General features: G+C 36.1%; 1 protein-coding gene across 9 annotated transcripts; it reads left to right on the top strand.

Annotated features, from left to right (window-relative positions):
- The first annotated feature begins 18 nt into the window (after positions 1-18).
- LOC112569943 (striatin-3-like) lies at positions 19-21,444 on the top strand. Of its 9 annotated transcripts, none has more exons than XM_025248051.1 (19): positions 19-280; positions 2,683-2,786; positions 3,929-4,008; positions 4,557-4,641; positions 5,346-5,513; positions 5,910-6,041; positions 6,376-6,451; positions 7,151-7,292; positions 8,243-8,344; positions 9,329-9,475; positions 11,543-11,694; positions 11,825-11,883; positions 12,476-12,592; positions 12,870-13,039; positions 13,489-13,656; positions 13,873-14,013; positions 15,227-15,334; positions 16,028-16,114; positions 17,428-21,444. In XM_025248051.1, exons 1-19 carry the CDS (start codon positions 74-76, stop codon positions 17,595-17,597), a joined length of 2,415 nt encoding a protein of 804 aa, XP_025103836.1. In that variant the 5' UTR covers positions 19-73; the 3' UTR covers positions 17,598-21,444. The 9 variants fall into 9 exon arrangements, with proteins under 9 accessions (XP_025103836.1, XP_025103839.1, XP_025103838.1 ...); XM_025248053.1 differs by having other exon boundaries at positions 21-280; positions 7,151-7,247; XM_025248052.1 differs by having other exon boundaries at positions 21-280; positions 9,329-9,451.
- Positions 21,445-21,512: the final 68 nt, after the last annotated feature.

Genomic DNA, 21,512 nt, shown 5'->3' with positions numbered 1-21,512 from the left:
AGATGCCCATGACGTCAAGCACTACAGACAGCGCCCTCTTGATCTAGCAATTTGTAATGGCGGCCCTGCAAAGATGATCGAAGACAGTACAGCATCTCAGCACGGTGGCCAGCTAGGGCCTGGATCAGGAGGTATAGGTATGGTGACTAAACAACAACAAGATGTTGATGGACAACGTCCGCAGTATTCAATGCCCGGCATACTGCATTTTCTGCAGACCGAGTGGGCAAGATTCGAGATGGAGCGATCACAGTGGGAAGTGGAAAGGGCTGAGTTGCAAGTGAGTAGCATTCATTTGTTAAACACTATTTCTGCAGCGTTCGTGCCTGTTTTGTGCATTAGTTTCGAGATTTCTGTTGCAAGTAATAATATTTTCAGTGCATAGTCTTTTACTGAAAGACGTCACGTTCATTTCCGTGTTCGTTGGTCATCTACTGTTGGACGCCATATTGCAAGATGGCGGATCTCCATTCATAAGTTAAGCGTCATTATGAATGTGATAACAAATAGCATGAAGTTCGATTGTTTTAACATTAATCCAGTACTCCCTCTGTATGGTCCTGCTGTCATAGCATGCATGATACAGGAAGATCGTTGATAATGGGAAGCTCTAATATTTGCTGACTTCATTGCGCCAGTGACTAATAGTTGTACTTTCATTGGGTTTTATACAGAACGATAGTGCTTGAAATTTCATTGTCAGATAGTTTCTTTGTTTACACTGTTCAAAGTGTTGATACATTATAACACATTCAGTACTAAGCATTCACAATATTAGGACCTGTGCAAAAATGTTGCATGTTGCAACCTGTAAACACGAAAGAAAACATTGGTATCTTTGATGTTGAATAGTTCATTGGAAAACCCACCTCATTCAGAGGGAGTGAATCATAATCTGATATAAGAAGGTATAGACTGTACCTTTAAGTGTACTTAGTTCACCTGAAACATGATAGAAAAGAGATATATACTGTCTGAATTACTTAGCTGTAACTTTATTCTCTGAATTGCATAATATTAGAAATAAAGATAATTCTGTCAATGCTGTACTTAATGTGGAACAATTTTGACACAAGAGTTGCAGTTTTTATTCCAAAACCATAGTAGTGGTACATTACAAAAATTCCAATAGCTTAAATGTTAATGTGTTAATTAAAATAAAATTATGTTAATTAGTGTATAAATATCAGTAGTGTTATGGATGCAGAAAGTTTCGAACTATTGTAATATTGCTTAAAATTTATGGTGACACTGTTATTGAATTAAATAGTAATTGTTTGTAGTACACATCTGAAATGGACATTATTTGCATCTTGGTATGCATATATGAGGTAATGTTGGTATGCACTTCAAAAGCAGGAAGCTGTGTCTTGCAGTATGTATTATTTTGTCAGATTTAGATAATAATTAATTTTTTTATACCTTATGACATGTTCTTGTTTTTAAGTAAGCCAACACTGTTGTGGCCTTTTATAATGCCTGGTTGTCATGAAAGATCATAAAAACTTAGGCAGTTTTATTGCCAGACTATCCATACATTGCTATCATATTTCTTGGTGACATTGGATGTTTGAATAGAAGTAAGAAACTAATACTTTTAGCACCCATTGTATCAAGTTAAAGTAATACATTTGTATGCTGTGTTCTCTTGTTTGCTGTTAAATTTGAAAGTATTATCATTACAAACTTATTTTAGTTCAGGAACTTTTGAGTTTTTTGCTTTACTCTTGTTATTTAGTGAAGCATAACTTTGTTAGCGCTGCATAAAAGTATAAGTATTACAAAGTCTGGCTGATAACTGAAGAATCATTCTCACTATCATTAAGTAGTATTAAAAGATAAATACAGTGGAACCTCGGTTAACGAATACAATCCGTTCTGGAAAATTGTTCGTTATCCGAAACAATTTTTCCCATAAGAAAAAAAAGGAAATAGATTTAATTGGTTCCCAGCCCCTGCTGACTTGCTAATATTTGAAAGTTACAGGCTATATAGATATGTGGTGTGGGGAGGAAGGGGTGGAATTACTGCTTGGATTCCCCCTCCATGAGCATGTGACATTGTAAAATCGGTGTTGGGGGGGGACTTCCCTTTTCTGTCGCTTTGAGGTTAAAGGAAAAAACTTGTCCGGTGTCTGTTGCTTCTGCCTTTTCTGTAAAACTCTTTGGTAACATGACATCACATTATCATTGAACACGTTTAGGCTCCTATTGCCTATCGCACTGTTAGGGAAAGACTATCCGATAGATGCATGCCTCCCTCATACTTTGAAATCATTTCCTTTTTCAATTCAATTGTTGGCCGATTTCTTGTCACTACCTCACTACTATTGCTCTTAATCTTCTTTGGAGCCATGATTGAGGATTATCTTATTAAAATAAAGCACAAAAATCACTAAATAAGAAGGATCCGCAGTGAAAAGGAATGACCGATCGTAACTGTGTCTCGAGCGTGAATGATAACATGCTTGGTCGGTCACGAGTGGTTCACGTGGCTGTTCGTTATCCGAAATTTTGTTTGCTATCCGAGACGAAATTTTTGTTCGCTATCCGAAATGTTCGCTATCCGAGGAGTTCGCTAACCGAGGTTCCATTGTATTGTGATAGAAAAGGTTTTGCTGATTTAAACTGGCTGAAATAACAATTATTCCTTCATTTTTATGTGTGCAATATTTCTTTTCAGGCAAGGATTGCTTTTCTGCAGGGTGAGCGTAAAGGTCAAGAAAATTTGAAACAAGACCTTGTTAGGAGGATAAAGATGTTGGAATTTGCTCTGAAACAGGAAAGGTAAGTTATTACCAGTAATCTAAAATGACCTTTTTTACTACAATACCTGAAATGACACTTTCTTTTTCACCGGTGTCAAAATATTATCTGCCTTAACCTTCTCTTATATATATATATCACAAACATAGCTGAGAAAGCAGCATAATTTTATGGGGTGGAAACAGATGCATAAGGATCCATACGCATGACTACCAGTAGTATCTGTTTGTAAAGTATGCAAAGCTTTTGAGAAATGTTAACTAAGGACTTTTTGAGTTTGTTGTGGAAGGTAGAAAAAAGTAAGCACTTGTAGAATAGGATTTTACATTTTTTTTTAAAAAAAATCAGTTTAAGGATAAAAAGGACTTGGATAACAGTGTATCATATTGTCAAATTTTTTTCTTCTTATTCTTTTCAGACTTCTGTTGGGTTGGTTTAATGCACATTTCTTAAGTTACTTCGGACAGAAGTGCTTGTTCTGTTTATAATCTCTCACTTTGCCAGCCTATCCATTTATAAAAAAAATTTTATGGCACTTTTTTTTTTTGCTAGGATTTGCCAGTTCAGCTGTATCTTTGCTAATACATAAATCATTGTGGGATATACACACAGCTAATACATAAATCTTTGTGGGATAATGACACAGCTGTGATTAAATAGTGTTGCTGTGACTTTTGAGCAAAGTCTCTTGTCATTACCAATACAAACTTCTAATGCCATAAAACAGCATTGTATATTAATCCACTGCTATCTTTTATATATTTGTGAAGACAGATGCATACTGGCATTGTGTGAAGATGCTTAGAACTATTTTTATGTTAAGTATTTTTTAAAGTTTGACATTATAATTGATACAGTAATAGTACTTTTTTTTTCAGGTTTGAAATCTGTTGAAAGTGAAATAAACAAACACTCCTACTTGTGTGCCACCTATGATGATCATAAATGTGGCTAAATTATTGAAGTTTTTAAAATAAACTAGTCCTTGGAAGAGCAATCTGTACAAAATAGTTTCCTTTAGTATTGATTTTTTTTTTTTTTTTCATTCGTTATTATAGAAGCTGATATGTGGGGAAAAAACGTTTCCACTGTTCTGTATTGTTTAGTTCCAAATAATGCTCAGGTCATGCAATATATGCATTGATTGGCATCTTTTTTTCCAGAGCAAAATATCACAAGCTAAAATATGGTACTGACCTTAATCCAGATGACCTCAAGCCTCCTGTTTTCGACAAAAAAGAGGGTAGGTTATTGTTCTATTGCATGGTGTTATAGGTGTATTACTTCAGTACATCTTTGAGGATCTAAGAGGGGCTACTTTAAATTTTTCTTAGTTGTAGCTACATCAGTTTTCAGTGTCACAGTTTTAAATTTTGTTATATGATACAGATAATATATTTGTAAAAGAAACAAATGTGAGATTTGATTCTTTTAATAGAGAATTGAAGAAAAATTTAAAGAAGAGTATATATTAAAAGTACCACATTTGATTTTTTCCGGATGACGTTAACATAAAAATCTTAAAAATTTTGTTAGTTGCTATACCAACTGTTTTGGCAAAATAAACTGACAGAGTTCTTTTTTTTAAAATAGAGAAACTACTTATGAAGTAAGTCTGTTTGGAAAAATCTTTTACCTCATTTTTCTTTTCAGAGAGTGAACAGGGCTTGAAGGGGTACATTTATAAATAGGGAAAAAACCCAGACAAAATCCCCACAGTCCCCTTTCAGCAATAAAACTGCCTTGATTTTGTATTTCATAAGTGTGGCAGTTGATTTTTTTTTTCCCCAGAGGACCAAGTGGATGGAGAACTGTCAGTCAGCACATCTAGCAATAGTACTTCATCATGGAGACAAGGACGCCAGTTGTTAAGACAGTAAGAATACATCTTGTTTTGCTCCAAAAAAAATATTTCCCTACCAACAGCATGCTCAGTGTGCTTTGACATAATCAGTTAGCTTGACAATATCTCAGTCTGACACACACACACACACAGTCCATACACTTGCACACGAAGAATGGAAGAATTTAACCCCCAAAAAGTCACAAGCTACTTTATGTTTGGAAAAGGTGGATCTTGAGGTGAGAAGTGGTTCATGTGCTAAATAACATTTACTGACTCATGATAATGACAGCTGGTGAATATTTACAACTGCCCTTGAGAAAAGTATCATCAAAACTGCATTTAAGATACATTCTTAATAGTATAATATCTATGGTAGATACACTTTGCACAAGGGTGTAACTTGTAGTCAGACTAACAACTATTTCTTTGACTGATGTTTGAAACTTAGATTTTAAATTTTTAAAAAGACACCACACCATCTGTTTGCATTTCTTGAAAGGAAAAACAAATTTGAGTAATAAGAGCAACATGGGTAGAAATCTTGCAACATGGGTAGAAATCAGCTTGCCAGAAGTTAGTGGCTAGTCCTGATACTACCACATACACAAGTTTGTTGCCCTTTTTCTGTTACCAGAACAGATCATTGCCTATGTTAGCAGTTTGCATAAGTATGAAGACATTTAGAAAATGTCAGTCAACAGTCTTGCAGTGCAGATTGGGAGGACATTTTGCAGGTACCTACAAGAAATAGGATATACAGATACCATAATTGATGTTCGCTCAGCGAGAGTTAGATCACTGTTGGGACTTCAGCCCATCTCTGGAGATAATGAAACTGAGAGTCAGCCTGCACTGGTCAATGGCGAACAACAGCCAGGAAAGCGTGAAGGACCAGGCAAGAGGTAAAGATTTCTTTTTTTAAATATTCAAGGATTTCATTGAGTTTGCTGCCCTATAGTTAATTGGAGTTTTATACCAAGTCAGCAGCTGAGACTATCTCTTGGTCAGAGCAATGTACAGGTTGACATAAAGATATTTGAAGAAGATAGACATTATTCTTTTCTTAGTTATGCCCTTTGGATAGATTTTTGATTTGGTAAGGTATAGTTTATTTATTTTTCATTTGGTAAGGTATAGTTTATTTAGACTATTGCAGGTTGGTGGAATATTGTATAGGCATTAATTCTTATTAGTAAGATTGTTCCGTCTCCTCTCTTCTTTCATATTGCAAAAATACAGACATGCAGATATTGCTTGATGTGAAATTGCATTTAGGGTTTGGGAATGTATTTTGCCAGGATTGGTTTGAAGAAGATACCTGGCACAGGACCAATAGATAACGCCCTTTTGGACACTGAAAATGCTGTCATGAGCACTTTTGATTTCTTAGCTGGAGAGAATGTTGTGGATGAAGATGATGAAAATCTCAGGTGAGTACTATCAACTGTCAACTAAAACAAAAAACATTTTTGCAGCAACTATTCTTGAAAAATTCATTGTGATCAGATAAAAGTAATTATCATGATTTGATTGTGCTGATATACTCATTTCTGTAAAGAGAAATTACTTGTTTTCTTTGATCTGTTTAAAGACACTGGAGAGTTAAGTTTTCCAAATTACTGGGCATGCTTCCATAGCATATAAAGTTTTACAAAGCAAGCTATCAACAAAGCTTAAAGTAAATGTGACCATATCAAAATTGGTAAATAAAAAGATATTGTATTTCTTTATTAACTACTGGTTTGTTTTGGTTTTCTATTGCAGTGATGAGAACGAAGATGGCATGGCTGCTGATGATGAATCTGAGGAGAGACTAGAGAGAAAAGGCATAAAAATCAAGGTACGTTGGTGGGGTGGGGATGTCAGTTTCAGTGCCTAATGAAATCTACATTGTGAAGATTCTCTGATAAACATCCCTTACACTGGGGCACCTTCAGTCTGCACAGACATAACTTTAAGCAGCAAACACCTAAATGTGGATGCAGATATTTTTATGGGGTTGGGAGGAGGGAACCAAATTTTTCATGTCCACCACTGATCGGTCAGTTGCAAGTGTTACATTGATCAGAACTTGGGATGGCTTAAAAAAAGCGACTGCTGTACATGGAAAGGTTAATGGGGAAATGATAAATCAATTAAATGTATGAGTTGCTAAATTAGTTTGTTCTCTGTCATCTAGTTGTGAATGTTGAAATAGTAGGTAGTGACAGAGGAGAGAAAGCCACCAGTTTCTGTCAGTGGAGAGCTGTTGAATAGTTTGCATCATCTGCGAAAGTATGATAGCGCTACGCTTGATGTTCAGGAACTGTATTTACAAGCACATAGGACAGACATAGCTTTTATATAATCTTTGGGGATGCCACAGAGGACTGAGAAGAGTGGAGAGAAGTGGGAGTTAATGATGCACTGACTGGTCTTGGAGATAGTTCTAGAACTTTACTAGTTGTTCATATGCTTTCAGGAACTTTCTCTACAGAAAATTCACTGGTAAATTCATTGTAGCAGCTAACTTAATACTTATAAAATATCTTTATTACAGGTGGTTGGCAATGAAAGTATGGCTGGTGAAGACTTGCTGGATGATCCTGAAACCGAAGAGGCATTGGCCGAATTTGACTTCCTCGTCTCAGAGAGCGGTGAGGGGGCGGGGGAGGCCCGCAGTCACGACAGTAGCGATTGGGGTAAACTTTGAGATCTCCCGGCACTGTTCTAGTGCTGGCTCATGCGGCGAACCTAGCTCTTGTGGATTAGCTGGCCCCCATTCCATGGGCTCGTTTATTTCCTGTGTTCTTTTTGTATTACTAGCAGTTTGTGACATTTTTGCCATCTTGGCATTCCACTGTTTTGATTATGTTAAGAAATAGAGGCAGCATGCTTTTAATAACCACATTAGCATATGAAAGAAAAATAAGATTCTGTTAACTTGTGGTGCATTGAAGTTGAATGCATTTTTAAATGGTAGCGTTTACCTGTAAAGTTTTCCTTCTGGTCATTGATTCAGTTCAGACGAATAGTGGTTGCAGGAGTCATGACCTTGCTTCTTGAATAGTTTGCAAGCTTGCTGCCTTTACAGTTTTTTATCCTTCCCTACTCCAAAAATCAAGAAATATGGCTTCCCTGTTGATATATGGACAGCATTCACTGTGCTTTTTGTTCCATTTATCTGTATATATGTATATGTGTGGATTTTTTTTAGACACCTTTTGCCTGGAATTTTTTTGTTGTGTATGAGTGTGCGTTTATCAGGCAACTTAAAATGATCATTTGCATTACATGTTGTTTAAGTAGAGAAAGAAATCAAATAAAGATCTTACAAAGCCTACTTTAAATGGAAAGATGCAAAAACAAAATAACAGCAAATATAAAAGAAGAAAAATGGAAATTTGAGCTTCACCATTAGATTCGAAATGGAAGCTAGGTTTATTTTTTAGCATTCTGATTTAAAAATTAAAGTACTAGATATTGTTGGAGCATCAACCAGATAGCCTAAAACACAAAAATAGTTGATCTGAAATAGTGTAAGAAGATTTAGCCATGGCATGCAGACTCACACATGGAGGAACACAATCTGGGTTATATGGTTGCCCTCATGGGTAGTGTCACAAAGTGTGTGTCTGTCTTTGATACACAGAAAAGAAAGACTCATCTCCCAACGCCGAGTGGAGTGTCGACCAGCGACATATATCTGAGCTTAAAGAACAGTATAAAAAGGAGAGAAAAGGAAAGAAAAATAGTAAGTGTTACCTGCCAGCACTGTTTTACAAGTGTTATTTAATCTTGGCAGCGTTCATCCCCTTCAGTCTATGTTGTAACTCTTCTCACATTCATTGAAAAGTAAGCATGACTGTTAATAGTTACAGCATGGCATTCATTTATATGTCTGTGCTGCTGTGTTTGTGTGAATGTCATGTACATGGATAAGTTTTTTAGTTGTTTTTCGCTTTATTGATACATTGTTTACCTTTACCACCTGTAGCTAAAGATTTTAAAATTAGAAACAGTTAAGAAAAGAGCAGATTGCTACCTAGATATCTGTTAGCTGTAGAAAAATTGTATTCACTCAATCCACTGCTCTTTACTTACCATACAATTAGCAAAGTATAAAGCAGATAATTATTTATTGAAGACTATTGGCAGTGTAATCGGTTATCTATGTGTCTGCTAGTCTTGCAGTTTTTGGCAGCAGAGACACATTTTGTTTGCTGTATAGCTTGAAACCTCAAGACATTGCTGTTATGCATAGTATGGTCTTGTTGAGTTATCCAAGCAAAAGAAAGCAATCATTAGGTTTTAATCATGCAAGAGATAAACTGAATAGCAAGGGAGTTTTATTCTAACCACGCATGCCTTTGGATGCATTGTTTATTGTCAAGAGTTTAATCGTACAGCCACCAAAAGAACCATTTTTGACAGTTTCTGGATTTCCAAGTTTTCAAAATTATAAGGAAAATAAAGTAACTATAACTTGTCAGGCAACATTTCAACTGAGCTAAAAGAATTTGTGATTATAAATCATCGAATAGTGAAATACCAAAATAGATAACACCATTTCAGTATATTGTGCACACAAAATTTTGAATGAGTAGCTGTGGGTGTGCAAGAGCTGTTTGCTATCTCATGCAGCATCGTAAAGTTTGCCTGAGAATAGTTTGGTCTGCTTAGTTCTGGGTATAGTGATGTGTGCTTGCGTTCAGTTGCCTGCCCATTGTACTGTCAGGGCCCACCCGGTCAGCATTACAGGCCATGTTAGCTAACCTTGGCTCAGAAGATGATCTTCCAGGCCTCCAGGCCAACTCCTCCAGCCCACCACATGCCAGTGAGAGCGATGAGTTGGAATCTGGTATGCACTCTGGCACAGTTGTTGGTACTGCTTTTCCTTGCCTTTTTTTAAAAAATATTTTTTTTTATACCTTCTAGCACACTAACAGTCTTTGGCCTTTGAAGGTTACATCCTATCTAGGCTGTTCAGCATTTTGCTGGCCCATGTCCAGCATTTGATCAGTTTCATGCAATAATTCAGGCAGGTAATAGGTGTACACTTCTATGGCAGTTTTTTGTTGTGGGAATTAAAGTTATACCATCTGGCAGAATATTTTTTTAAGGAAAATGTTTACAATTGATAAGCATTACAGCGGTATACCAGTTGCTATATGCGTGCATGTGTGAGGCCTGCCTATCTAGATACACCCATGGGTTCCATGCATTTTGACACCTAACCCCTGAACAGCAGAGTGCTTAAAAAATATCAGACTTTTAAAGGTATTGCTTCGGTCTTTTTTTTTTAATTATGGTTTGTGGTAAATCAGCATATTACACAGAAGTCATATCTGTACTAATCGTTCTTTTGTTATGTATCTCGTAATTCAACATATTTGGTGGTTGGGCAGTAACCTCCTATCTTTTAACACCCTCAGCCCAACTCCTCCTGAGTTAATAATACGGGATAGGAGGTAAGTGCATAGTTACAAAAAGGTATTATAGTTACCGGAAAGGGAGTTCACCTGCCCATTAACATCAGAATCCAGAAAGAAAATTCTTAATACCTTTTCAGGTTTAGTACATAGGCATCACTTGTCTTGGCAATGTCAAAGGTGTCAAATAGACATTAGTACAGCATGTATGTGCTCATAGCATTTGTGTGTATTGTGTAACATTGATTATTCTGCAATGAAAAGACTTAGTGACTTGTTGAAAATATAGATTTAAAAACTGTTACCACATTACTGCAGGCAGGAAACTTGAAAAGGCATTTTCAGTTAAAATCATGTAGACTAGAATCGGCAGTTTCTGACTGGCTTGCCTTTTTGGGGTGGTTTGTATGTTTACACTTGCTGACTCGCAAAAGTGTGCAAATGCATACATATGTCTTGCATAAATAGCCTATGAAAGGCCCAATTTACATGTTCACTTCAAGTAAGAAATCATCTTCATATTTATTTAGACTTTGCGAAGTGGTGTTTAGGTTTTTTTTGTTTTTTGGATTGTTTTTTTGAGTATTCACCATACAGTTTTTAAGAAGGATCTTGTGTAGTTGTTGGATCAATTTTTTACACTACAGATCTATTTAAGTACTGAAAAGGATTTTTTAAAAAAGTTCAGGTAGGTCAAAGGTACATATTTATAAAACTAAGACTCAATTTTCCCATTCCTTCCATTTACCCAACCTAAAATTTTCTTCCTCACAGCTGTATAAGTGAGAGAATGTGGCTGTCAAAAACTTTGTTTCAACTTGCAGAATGTGTTAACAACTTAAATATAATAATATTGCTTTGCGGATGCTGCATCTGCCAGCCAGAACAAGACTGATCACAGAGCTGATGGCCATTAAAAAAAAATGAAATGTAAAATTCAGCAGCAAGAGCTTCACATTGTGCATGCTTTCCTTGCTTCATCCTCTTGCTTGTTTGCTTGGAAATGAGTTTTACATGTAGATGTTGTAAGAATTGGTTGTACCACTTGCTTTTCCTTTGTGTAAAAGCTGCATTGCTTGACTTCTTTTTGCTTGAATTCTTTTGTCTTGTAGAGCGGTTATACCAGTTTTTTCCCATTTAGTGGACATTTTGGGAGTTTGACATTTTTGTAATGTTTACAATGGATAGACTGCTGCAGTGCCAGTTTATGATGTGGTTCCTCTTTCTCCCCAAAAAGTTGCAAGTCATCTGCAGGTTTCCAGATGGCATGATTGTCTGAAAAAGGATATTTCGTGCTTAAAGCAGAAATAGGTTTAACAAAATATAATGGCAGTGAAAAAGCAGGCCCTTTCAAAGAAGATTATCAAAATATTACACTAAAGCACAACTCATTTCCCACATGTCTGTACAATATCGCTGCATCAAGGCTTTCTAAATATTTTGTTTAGAAGCTCACCACTCTTTCAATGGTAACAAAGGGATTGACACAATGCTGGGCTTTTTCATTCTTGATGATACAGGTGTGCAGGGTGGAGGTGGATTGGCATTCACTGCAGGATCTCGCAAACCCATGCTGGGTGGGGCAGAGGATGATGAGTTTGATGGAGCCCTTGGTCTTGGGGATTTAGCAGGCCTGACAGTGTCAAATGAGGCTGACCCCACAAACTATGATGTAAGATTTCTTGTGTGTGCAAACAAAAAGCATTTAATTTTTTTCTAATTTTAGATGCTGTTTATCTCTTTACAAACAAAAATGCAACATTAATGTATCATTGGTGTAATGAGCCATCTAATTTTTCCAGATTTCAGCACCCAAAGAAGTTTTCAGGAAAACATGGAATGCTAAGTACACACTTAGAAGGTAAATAGAGCTCTTATAAGAAACTTTTAGAAGAGAAAGTGATTCTCTTAGAGTAATAACATACCAAATAAAAATTGAAATTCATATGCAAGTTTATTAAAATTATTATAATATGCCTAGATATAATGGTGTCAGACATTGGCATTTTATCACAATTATTCATTGTTTTTGAATTTCCCTTTTTTTCCCATCTTATCCGTTTGTAGAAAAAAAGTATCTTTATTTCACATATCCAGAAGTATATGATGTGAAAATCATGATATGCTTCATTGTATATATGCATAGCATTTAAGGTTTAGTTGGGTTTTTTTTTAAGAGTGGACCATTTATTTTAAAAGCACTGTCAAGGTGGCAGTCATGAAAAAAAAGTCTCATGGTAGAATATATTTAGCTTTATTTTCAATGTTTTGATATTTTTATTTTCATTGTATTAAATCTATAAATACTAAAACTTTGTATATAGTTTAAATCATAGGCTAGTTTTTCCTCATGTTGGTGTGGATGCTGTATTGATTATTGATTGATCATTTATCTATGTGAGCTTCACACCATGATAATAAAGGTGGATTGCATCTTGATGACATTGTTGCAGTCATTTTGATGGGGTGCGGGCGCTGGCGTTCCACCCTGTAGAGCCTGTGCTTTTAACTGCCTCCGAAGATAACACGCTTAAATTGTGGAACCTTCAGAAAACAGTGCCAGCCAAGAAGTAAGCACAGCAGTGGAGTCAAACACTTCCCTGCCTGTATTCTTTATCTTAGAAAATAGTTACAACAAATATTGAAGGTAGTTGAATAGTTACAACAAATATTGAAGGTAGTTGAACTTTGTTTGCTGCACAGGAAAATGTAAGTCACTGTATCGAAAGATATGGTAAGTAGTGCGTTCACACAGGAATGAGTCACATATTTGAGCACATGAAGAAAGTGTAGTTTTGGTTTCTGTCAAACTCACTTTTTATTTGAATGTCATTTGTCTAAATCCAGAGCAGCATCTCTTGATGTGGAGCCAGTGTACACATTCCGAGCACATGTAGGGCCTGTTCTCAGTCTAGCAGTCAGCGCTACAGGGGAACAGTGCTTCAGTGGTGGTGTAGATGCCACAATTCGTTGCTGGAACATTCCAAGTTCCAACATTGACCCCTATGATTCTTTCGGTAAGATGATAAGAAGATTGTATTCAACTAATTGTACAGACTGTGTAGTTATGTAATTTATGTATAATCAACTGGTATGATTTTCTATTCATATTTTTGTCTGAAATTTATTTTAAAACCAAAGCATTTATATCAGACCTGGGCAAAGGCCGGCCCGCCTCCTGTCTCTGACCGGCCCGCCCGCTGGCCCTCCCGCCAGTATATATACTATATATACAGTATTGGGTAAAACTGAGTTAACTATATTAGTCCGGCCCTCTAAAACCATCCCAATTTCTCATGCGGCCCCTTGGGAAAATTAATTGCCCACACCTGATTTATATGCACCAGAGTTTTGTCTGTGAAAGCTTTATGGATATAGCTTGCACAAGTGACTTCTGACATAAATTGTTTGTGTAGCATTTGCCATGCCTTTATCTTAATGGCTTATTTCATTTCTTATTGGACAGATCCAAGTGTTCTGCAGAGCACCCTAGTAGCTCATACAGATGCTGTTTGGGGATTGTCCATACACAGCTCGAAAATGCAGCTGTTATCTTGTTCTAGTGATGGCACTGTGCGCCTGTGGAGCCCAGGAGCCAAATCTCCTCTCCTTAACACATTCACAGTAGATACAGGTGTGTGCAGTTTAAATTTTGGACTTAAGTAATTAAGCTTGAGTACGCTAATACTGATTGATCTTTTATCAGAAATTAGTAATGAATTTCATAGATCCTTAAATTTATATCTTCTTCCTTAGAAATCGTATGCATCATTGTGTGATGTAATTGACACATTTTTATCATCATTTTGTCTCGTATCTTATGTCCTTGATATGTGTGGACTGTGTGCAGAAAGCGGAGTACCTGTATCAGTAGATTTTGTGCGTTGTGATCCAACTCAACTGGTGGCCAGCTACTCATCCTCCAACACTTACATCTTTGATATGGAAACAGGCAAACAAGTTCTCACCCTAGACACTAGGCAGAATTGTGGTGAGTGCAATAGGATTTACTGTTGTAAATCTGGTTGTGAGGCTTTATACCCATTGTTGACCAGTCAACAGTTTTTCTTCATTTTCAACACTTTTTACTTTATTTTTCTTATCCCATTGGTGTATTGCTTTTTATCACTATGACCAGTGTTTCACATGTTTACCGGCTTGACAATAATTTGACTCTAGACAAAACAACCTCGGGATTATTGAATCAATATGAATCTCTTAAGGTGATTTCAGTTTACTTTGAGCATCGCTTTGCTTGGGTGGCTGATGGTGCTGATCAGTTTTGCACCATTTAATGTTTCCTTTGTTTGAAAGGGGATTACTAGTGATTTCATTCATTCTTTACACTGCAATTTCTTTTGGCACAGTCTTTATTGTTTCTTCCCCACTGATAAGTAAGATCGTTATGAAATGGTCATAACCTTAATTTTTTGACTTTGTTAACTTTTATTTGTTTCGCCCATCTCCAAATGCATACTATATGGTTGCTACATTTGTTTATATTATTTTTGTTTTAAAGGGATTGTAAAGGCAAACTAAAACTCCATAGAATATGAGTAGGATCAGTTTGAATCTCTATTTTCGTGTCTGTTCATGTGGGAAAAGTCGAATGTTTTATAGGATGTTGTGTTTAATGAGAGAAATTACATAACACTCTTTCGTTTGCTGCAACGAAGTATCATCCTCTGATGACGTCAATTCGATCCCAGTGTGAGCTGATGCAATGATATGGTTGGACATTGCACATAGGCATCTTGATTGTTATCAGTAATATATATCACTAATCCAACTAATGACACACCACCAATCACTTGAGTTAAAATTCTAACATTGACTGACGCTTTCTCTCCCTCATTAACGTCACACAGCACACCACAGCCATATCACCACGATCACAGCCTTTTCTATACCTTTAAATGTTATTTTTTTTAACCAGTCAGAAGTACATATGCAAAATATGTGATGCTGCAAACTGTGTTACTGTTAAACATGGATAGAAGGCTTTTATACTAATGAGTTTCAACCATTATACGTGTAAATAAAAATAATAAAATATTAAAAAAATAAGATAAAAAATTTAAAAAGTTAGTTTGCTACTGGTAAATGCTTATAGGCTTTTAATTAGTTGGGTTCACTTACTAGTCATTCAGAAATGCAGCTTTGTTAGAGGTTTCCCTATAACCATTGTGGTGGTCTCATTCCAGACACCAGTGGCAGTAATCAAATTAATCGTGTGATCAACCATCCAACCATGCCGATAACCATCACAGCACATGAAGATCGTCATATTAGATTCTTTGACAACAACACAGGTACATCTCTTTTACAAATCACTAAATCGTTGGCTGTACAAGTCATTTAAGTGTCACTTTTGCTGTACTTCCTTTTCTTTGTTATTAAGTGAAACTTGGCTGTTAAATATTGTTTGTTAAGATCTTATGGTAGGCTTGTTAAGTAGCAGTTTTGAAAGGTTTATTTTGGGATCCTAATAATTGATGCAAATATTTGCCTTTTATTACAAAACTGGTCATATGCTGCAGATATGTTTAAAGAGAATCATTGTTTACTTGGAAAATGACTGGGATTGTATTTAGATTTTTAAATCTTTAGAAGAAAAGAGCAACTAATAATTTTTAGTGTACTTGATTTTGTTTTTAAACAATGAAGAAGACAGTCCACTGCCACCACTCACTGTGTGAAAATTCTTACAAATGTGGTTTCTCTTTTGTATATATTAAAATTTAATAAAGGCTGGGTTTTTCCTTTGTATTTGATCAGTTTAGGTCTCAACATGAGCTTATTCAGATTGATAATTGGTTTTAACTGGGTTATTTGCAGAATTAATAGTTATTTATTTAAGCATCTTTAATCAGATATAATTATAGGTTAAAGAAATGTGTTAAACACAATCCTATCAAGACTTTCTTCATTTAAAAATTTCTCTATTATCTCATGGTAGTACAAGTGGTTCGGTCTCATTTCATTTCTTTTATTTATTTTTGCAGGAAAGATAATCCATGCCATGGTTGCCCATTTGGATTCTGTAACATGTCTTGCTGTTGATCCTAATGGCTTATATCTGCTTTCGGGAAGTAAGTTCAATAGTTTATTTGGAATATTTAGTAATGCTTTAGTTTATATTAACCTTTTTACAGTTCTCTTCATTTGCATGCTTCAAGGAATGTGTATAAAAACCAAAGGCTCTATATCTTTTGTTGAATTAAGGACATCTTACTCTTTTTTCATTTAACTTGAGAGTAAGAATATTATTGCATGAGAAAAATTGGGTTGAAATTTTCTGATTTTTTTTTTTAAGATATCCTCACTTTTTCTATCTACGCTGGTAGTTTTAAAAAAAAATGCTTGACTTAAAACAGCTTCCCAGGAGTTTATATTCAGTACTTGTAATTGCTGTCTCAAAACGATGAGCTGATGAAAATGAAACTACTACTGCATTGTAGGGTGGTGTTTGTGAAAGAATACATCATCCAAAGCACTTGTGAAATAACAAAGTTCATTCAAGCATTTAAGCATACTCATAGATCATGTTCGACAATTGATACATCATAATAAAAAAAAGTTTTCACCTTAATCACACATCTAATTTACAATATGAAGATGTAATTAAATGAGAGTTAAAGTGTCCAAAATTTGTTGTTTTTTCCTGGTCAGGTAATTTTATGAAATCAAAACATTGATTCTGTTTCTTCTCTTTCCACATTGATGCTTTAATCACTGCAGAAGTAGTGATATGATAATTGTGCCTGTTGAGCTTTAAAGTACTGTTTTTGAGTAAATCTGCTGGATGCTTTGGCTACTTCTGACAAATCAGGCCACCATTTTCTTGTTCCTTAGGCTGATCATGCAGCCAAAAATAGCGATGGGGAGTGGGAAATTCTGCTTTCCTTGAACGAGTCACTTATGATTTACCATTTCCTTATGCTTTGTTACAAAGTACAAGTTGAATAATTTTATTAGTTTGACAATTGTGATGATGTGTATATGTTGATGCTATATAAATATATGATAGCTTTATGTGAGTGAAGTGGAGGAGGCCAGTTGATTGTGTCAGTTTTCAAGATTGTTTCTACTTGTATACCACTTAAAACAGTGATGTTTTGAAAATTGTTTTTGATATATTTGAAACTTTTTCACCAAAATCATTTTATCATTCTAATATATAAAATGTGGATGTATGTTGTTAAAGGACAGATTTATGGTGTTTTGTAGCAATTCGTAGAGAGCACAAAATTGCATCAAAATCTTTTGTTTAAAAAATTCATGTCTATTCTGTTTGACTGATTTTGATAAAATTGGTATCAGTGTTCTTAGGTTTTAAAGATCTGTGCCATATTACCTAGTTTTACCCAATTTTAATACATATTTAATTTTCCTTCTTTTGCAGGCCATGATTGTTCAATAAGGTTATGGAACCTAGACAGTAAAACGTGCGTCCAAGAGATTACATCGCATCGCAAGAAATTTGATGAGTCAATACATGACGTTGCCTTCCATCCTCAGAAACCATATATAGCAAGTGCAGGAGCAGATGCATTGGCCAAGGTTTTTGTATGACATACATAATGTCTAGAAGATCCTCCTCTGGTACAGATGTGAACTCGGCATCATTCGTGTGTTGAGATGACAAGTCTCAGTGGAGCTTCAGTGTGAAACAAGTGACAGGGTTGTGTTTCAAATCTCTTGGTCATCTTCACTCTTCCCCTCCCTTGTTTTTTCCCAACCTTCAACCCATTGCCCCTGGATGTCCCTTCTTCACTCCCTCCCTTTGTGGACTCTTTTTCATTTAACCATATTTTCAGCAAAGGGATCATCACTTAAGCCAGACAGGGCTACAATTAGAAAGATGAGTTTGTGCTTCAACAGCTACAACAGTTTCGGCTGTAGGACAAGACCAGGTCAAGGTTAATGATATCTTCATGTGGTGTGGGATATAAAAGCCTGTGTGACCTTTGCTGTAGTTGGAAAGGTGTTAAAGATGGGTGTATGTTAAGGGTACTGTGTGGTGGAGGTTGCAGGTTTGACAGGAAGGGAGATAGAGAGGTCATGGAGGCAAGCAAAGGGGAGGAAGTGTAGAAATTGTGTAGAAGGAAGGAATTGCACTTTGTTTTATTTGTACTAGTGGGCAGCAGTCAGGAGTTTGTGAATGGACAGCATTGTAACTTTTATTGGAAAACCTTATTGTGTAGAAAGCTTGTAAACATTTGGTCTTTGCTTTCTTGGGGTTTTTTTTTTTTTTGTTTGTTTTGTTTTGGGTGGGGTCTCAATTTTTGGGACAGTTTATACTTAAGTTGCCTTCAGCTGCTTTTGAGGGGTTTACTAACACTGTACTTGAGGAGAGGTGTGGATAGGGGACAGACTGAGAGAGACAAACCTCTGTGCTTCTGATAGAAGAAGTGGGCCTGCTAAAAATGTAAGGGATGGGGTTTTGAAGTTTTTATTTTTAAGCAAACAGTAACTACTACTTTGCAGACTGCAGCCCTTTACATTTGCAAAAACTCAGTGTTTAGGAATATATTGAGACAGTTAAAGTTCTCATTTCTGTAACATGACCCTGACATGGAGCATTCATTTATAAGCTTTTATGTTATACTGAATGTCCATATTGCACCATGCTCCATTTTTCAGTAGTACCAGAGGCATGCAGACTGTCATAAGGGGTAAATGTTCTTTTCCCTGGGAAAAAACCTCATAAATATGAGAGTGAAAAACCTAGAAACCCTGTCCTTGGACTACTGCACTTAACTCCAGATCCTATCCCCAACCGCAAATGCCTCGCTCCACGAAAGGTCCATTGTGGGTTGTGAATGTTGGTGTAGACAATTGAAGGTTTGCATTTTCATACTGTTGACAATGCTGTCATCATATATTGTGGGGTGTTCCATTATAGTAGATGTCAGCTTAAGGCATATGGACAAGGGTTTGATATTTCACGTTTAAGAAACCTTCATAATGTGTGTATTGAAAAATGAGGGCACATAGATTATAGCATTGTCAGTTGGTATTTATGTATTACAATTTAATGGTTATGTTTGATGTACAATCAGTTTTGGGGGTTTCTTTTTGACATTTCTTTCCTCATCACCTAACCTTTAAAAAAGAGAACAAATGGTAATTACTGGAATCATGGAATGCCAGTTATTATTTTATGGGGATTTTATGTGAGTAGAATGTATTGTCAGTAGACACGTAAAGCATGCAAGGGATGTGATGGGTCTCTTGTCTGTCAGGAATTTGTTCAAGATTCATTTTTCATTTGCAGTGCTATAATAAGTATTCTAATGCATACAGTTTGGATAAGACAAAGTGTAAGTGAAGTGCAGGACAGTAGGCAGCTCACTGGGAGGATATTCTGAAAGGGCTATTGCAGTAGTTAGTGACAGATTCTCCAAAAAGAGGAAACCTTTTTTTTTTTACTTATTTTATTGGACTGGGTGTAAAATGGTTTTTGAGCTAAGCAGGGAAACAAACTTCAGACGAAAGATTACCCGAGGAGGAGATTGTAGGGAAGGTAAAGATGTCCACAGGATGAATGACACAATGAGGAAGGATATGGCGTACGTAATCGGTTAACTATGCTGTGATGTGCAAAAAAAATATCACTACAAAATAATCACGATGAACTAGAATTTTTAAACTGGAAAGTTTGGTGAGTCTGTAAGTGTGAGTGGTTTCCTTAGAATAATGTGTACTGTAAGAAAATTAACATCATTGTTAATGAAGGGACAGGCATCTACTGTTGGTGCTTGTCACATTTTATACCTAAGCCAATGTTCAAACTGTGTGTATGGCCAGCTTTTGCATGCTTGCTTGTTTGGGAATCAGTACTCTGTGTGCAAGTGTGTGTGTTGATGGTAATATGTTCATGTCTGTGCACATGAAAGAGTAACAAAGCATACTATTGAAAATTTTAGGGGTGCAGTTTGCCAAGTGTCTTTTCCTTTTGCTTGATGTACAGAACATGATTGACCTTTAGCACAGATGGTGACATGTACAAATGATGTATGCCAACTTTGTAAGTAAGCTGTATCAAAGTAACCTGTAAGTATCTTTATAAGTTTATTTCAGCATTGGTAGCCAGGTAGATTTGCTGTAAAGTATCCTTGTATGCTTCAGTATTGATAGCTAGTTTGTGTAATGTGCGAAGTGAACAAAGATTTTAAATGAAATAAAGATAAATGCCACATTTGTTAACATCTGTCTTGTGTAAATAGGCATGAATTGTTTACTTGTGCTTTTCATTTTCAGACTTGGGATCTTGATGAACAGTGCTCTGTTGATGTCTAGTGTGTTAGCAGAATGCTTTCTTTGTAAAGTTTCCCTTTTCAGACTATATATTTGCCTAGTCATGTTGGTGTGAGAGTCGGTCTTATACAGTACACACATCTTGGTTTATCATTTTGGACCCAGGACTTGTTTCCTGTCAAGCTGAAAGCTCATTGTGAAAAAGGTGCATGGTTACATTTAGTTGAGGTTTGTCCAGACTACCAAAAATTTTGTTTCTTCAGTAATAGGTCAGCATAGGATGTTACAAAGGAAAGTATCAGCACATTTCTATTTTACTTTGACAGTACCTAAGAAGCCAGTTGTTCTGCTCTTCTAGGAGGCATTGTTTTCACTAGTCCCTGCATACAGATTACATCTGTCAGTAATAGAAGGCCAATTTGAAACAATCCTAGAATGCTGTTACCATAGATGGTTGGCTTGTGTAGCTTGGGTTCTTTTGATGTCTGAATGAATTCTCTTGCATGTTGTGTTCTTGTGGCTATGGCCGTTCAGCACCTTTTGGCTTGTCAAAGAATGGAAGTGTACATCGTTTCTTCTCATGCTAGTGTAATGATCATCTGTGCTGTATGCCAAATGTCAGCAGCCACAAATGATTGTTCAGTCCCTTGTAGAGATTCATAACCCAGCACCTTATGTGTCATGTAACATTTGTTTGTATTTATTGTGGTGTTAAACTCAAGACTGTATGATGCTCCGGCTAGGTGGTGAAACAAGACGGCATCAACCTCCTCACTGCTCAGCATGTGCTTAGTTTGTATCAGCTGACCTAATTGGCCAGTTTGCATTTTTGTTTCCCAGTAAGATGCACAATATCCAGGTTTTCTCATCTTTTAGGACCCTAAATAGAATGACTTTTGAATGTCAGTTGGAATGACCCTCTTGCAGATGATGCCTTCTCCATTGGTCCGTGTCTGGTGAACACTTGCTGCACAGATCCTCCTTCTCCCAAAAGAGGAACATCTGCCCGGAAAAACTTACATATTTTTGAATATATGTTGAGCACTAGTGATACTGCATCATAAAATGATCATGATGTAAGCAGTCTATTCTTTTAACATGAAATGTTACATTTTATTTAAGACGAGATTACCAGGTACAATAAAATACTTAAAGTATATGACGTGTTACTTGTGAGATTGAACCTGCGTTTTCTTCAACAATCACACAACCAGAATAAATTGGGAA

The sequence above is a fragment of the Pomacea canaliculata genome, linkage group LG8 (genome assembly GCF_003073045.1).
Source record: "Pomacea canaliculata isolate SZHN2017 linkage group LG8, ASM307304v1, whole genome shotgun sequence".
NCBI lineage: Eukaryota > Metazoa > Mollusca > Gastropoda > Architaenioglossa > Ampullariidae > Pomacea > Pomacea canaliculata.
This window is presented reverse-complemented; position numbering and strand designations above follow the sequence as displayed.

Coding starts and splice junctions, on each gene's coding strand:
- LOC112569943 (XM_025248051.1), top strand. CDS start 74: ATGATCGAAGACAGTACAGCATCTCAGCACGGTGGCCAGCTAGGGCCT. Junction 6,042..6,375: donor GAAGATGATGAAAATCTCAG/GTGAGTACTATC, acceptor TTTCTATTGCAG/TGATGAGAACGAAGATGGCA. Junction 16,115..17,427: donor CTTATATCTGCTTTCGGGAA/GTAAGTTCAATA, acceptor CTTCTTTTGCAG/GCCATGATTGTTCAATAAGG.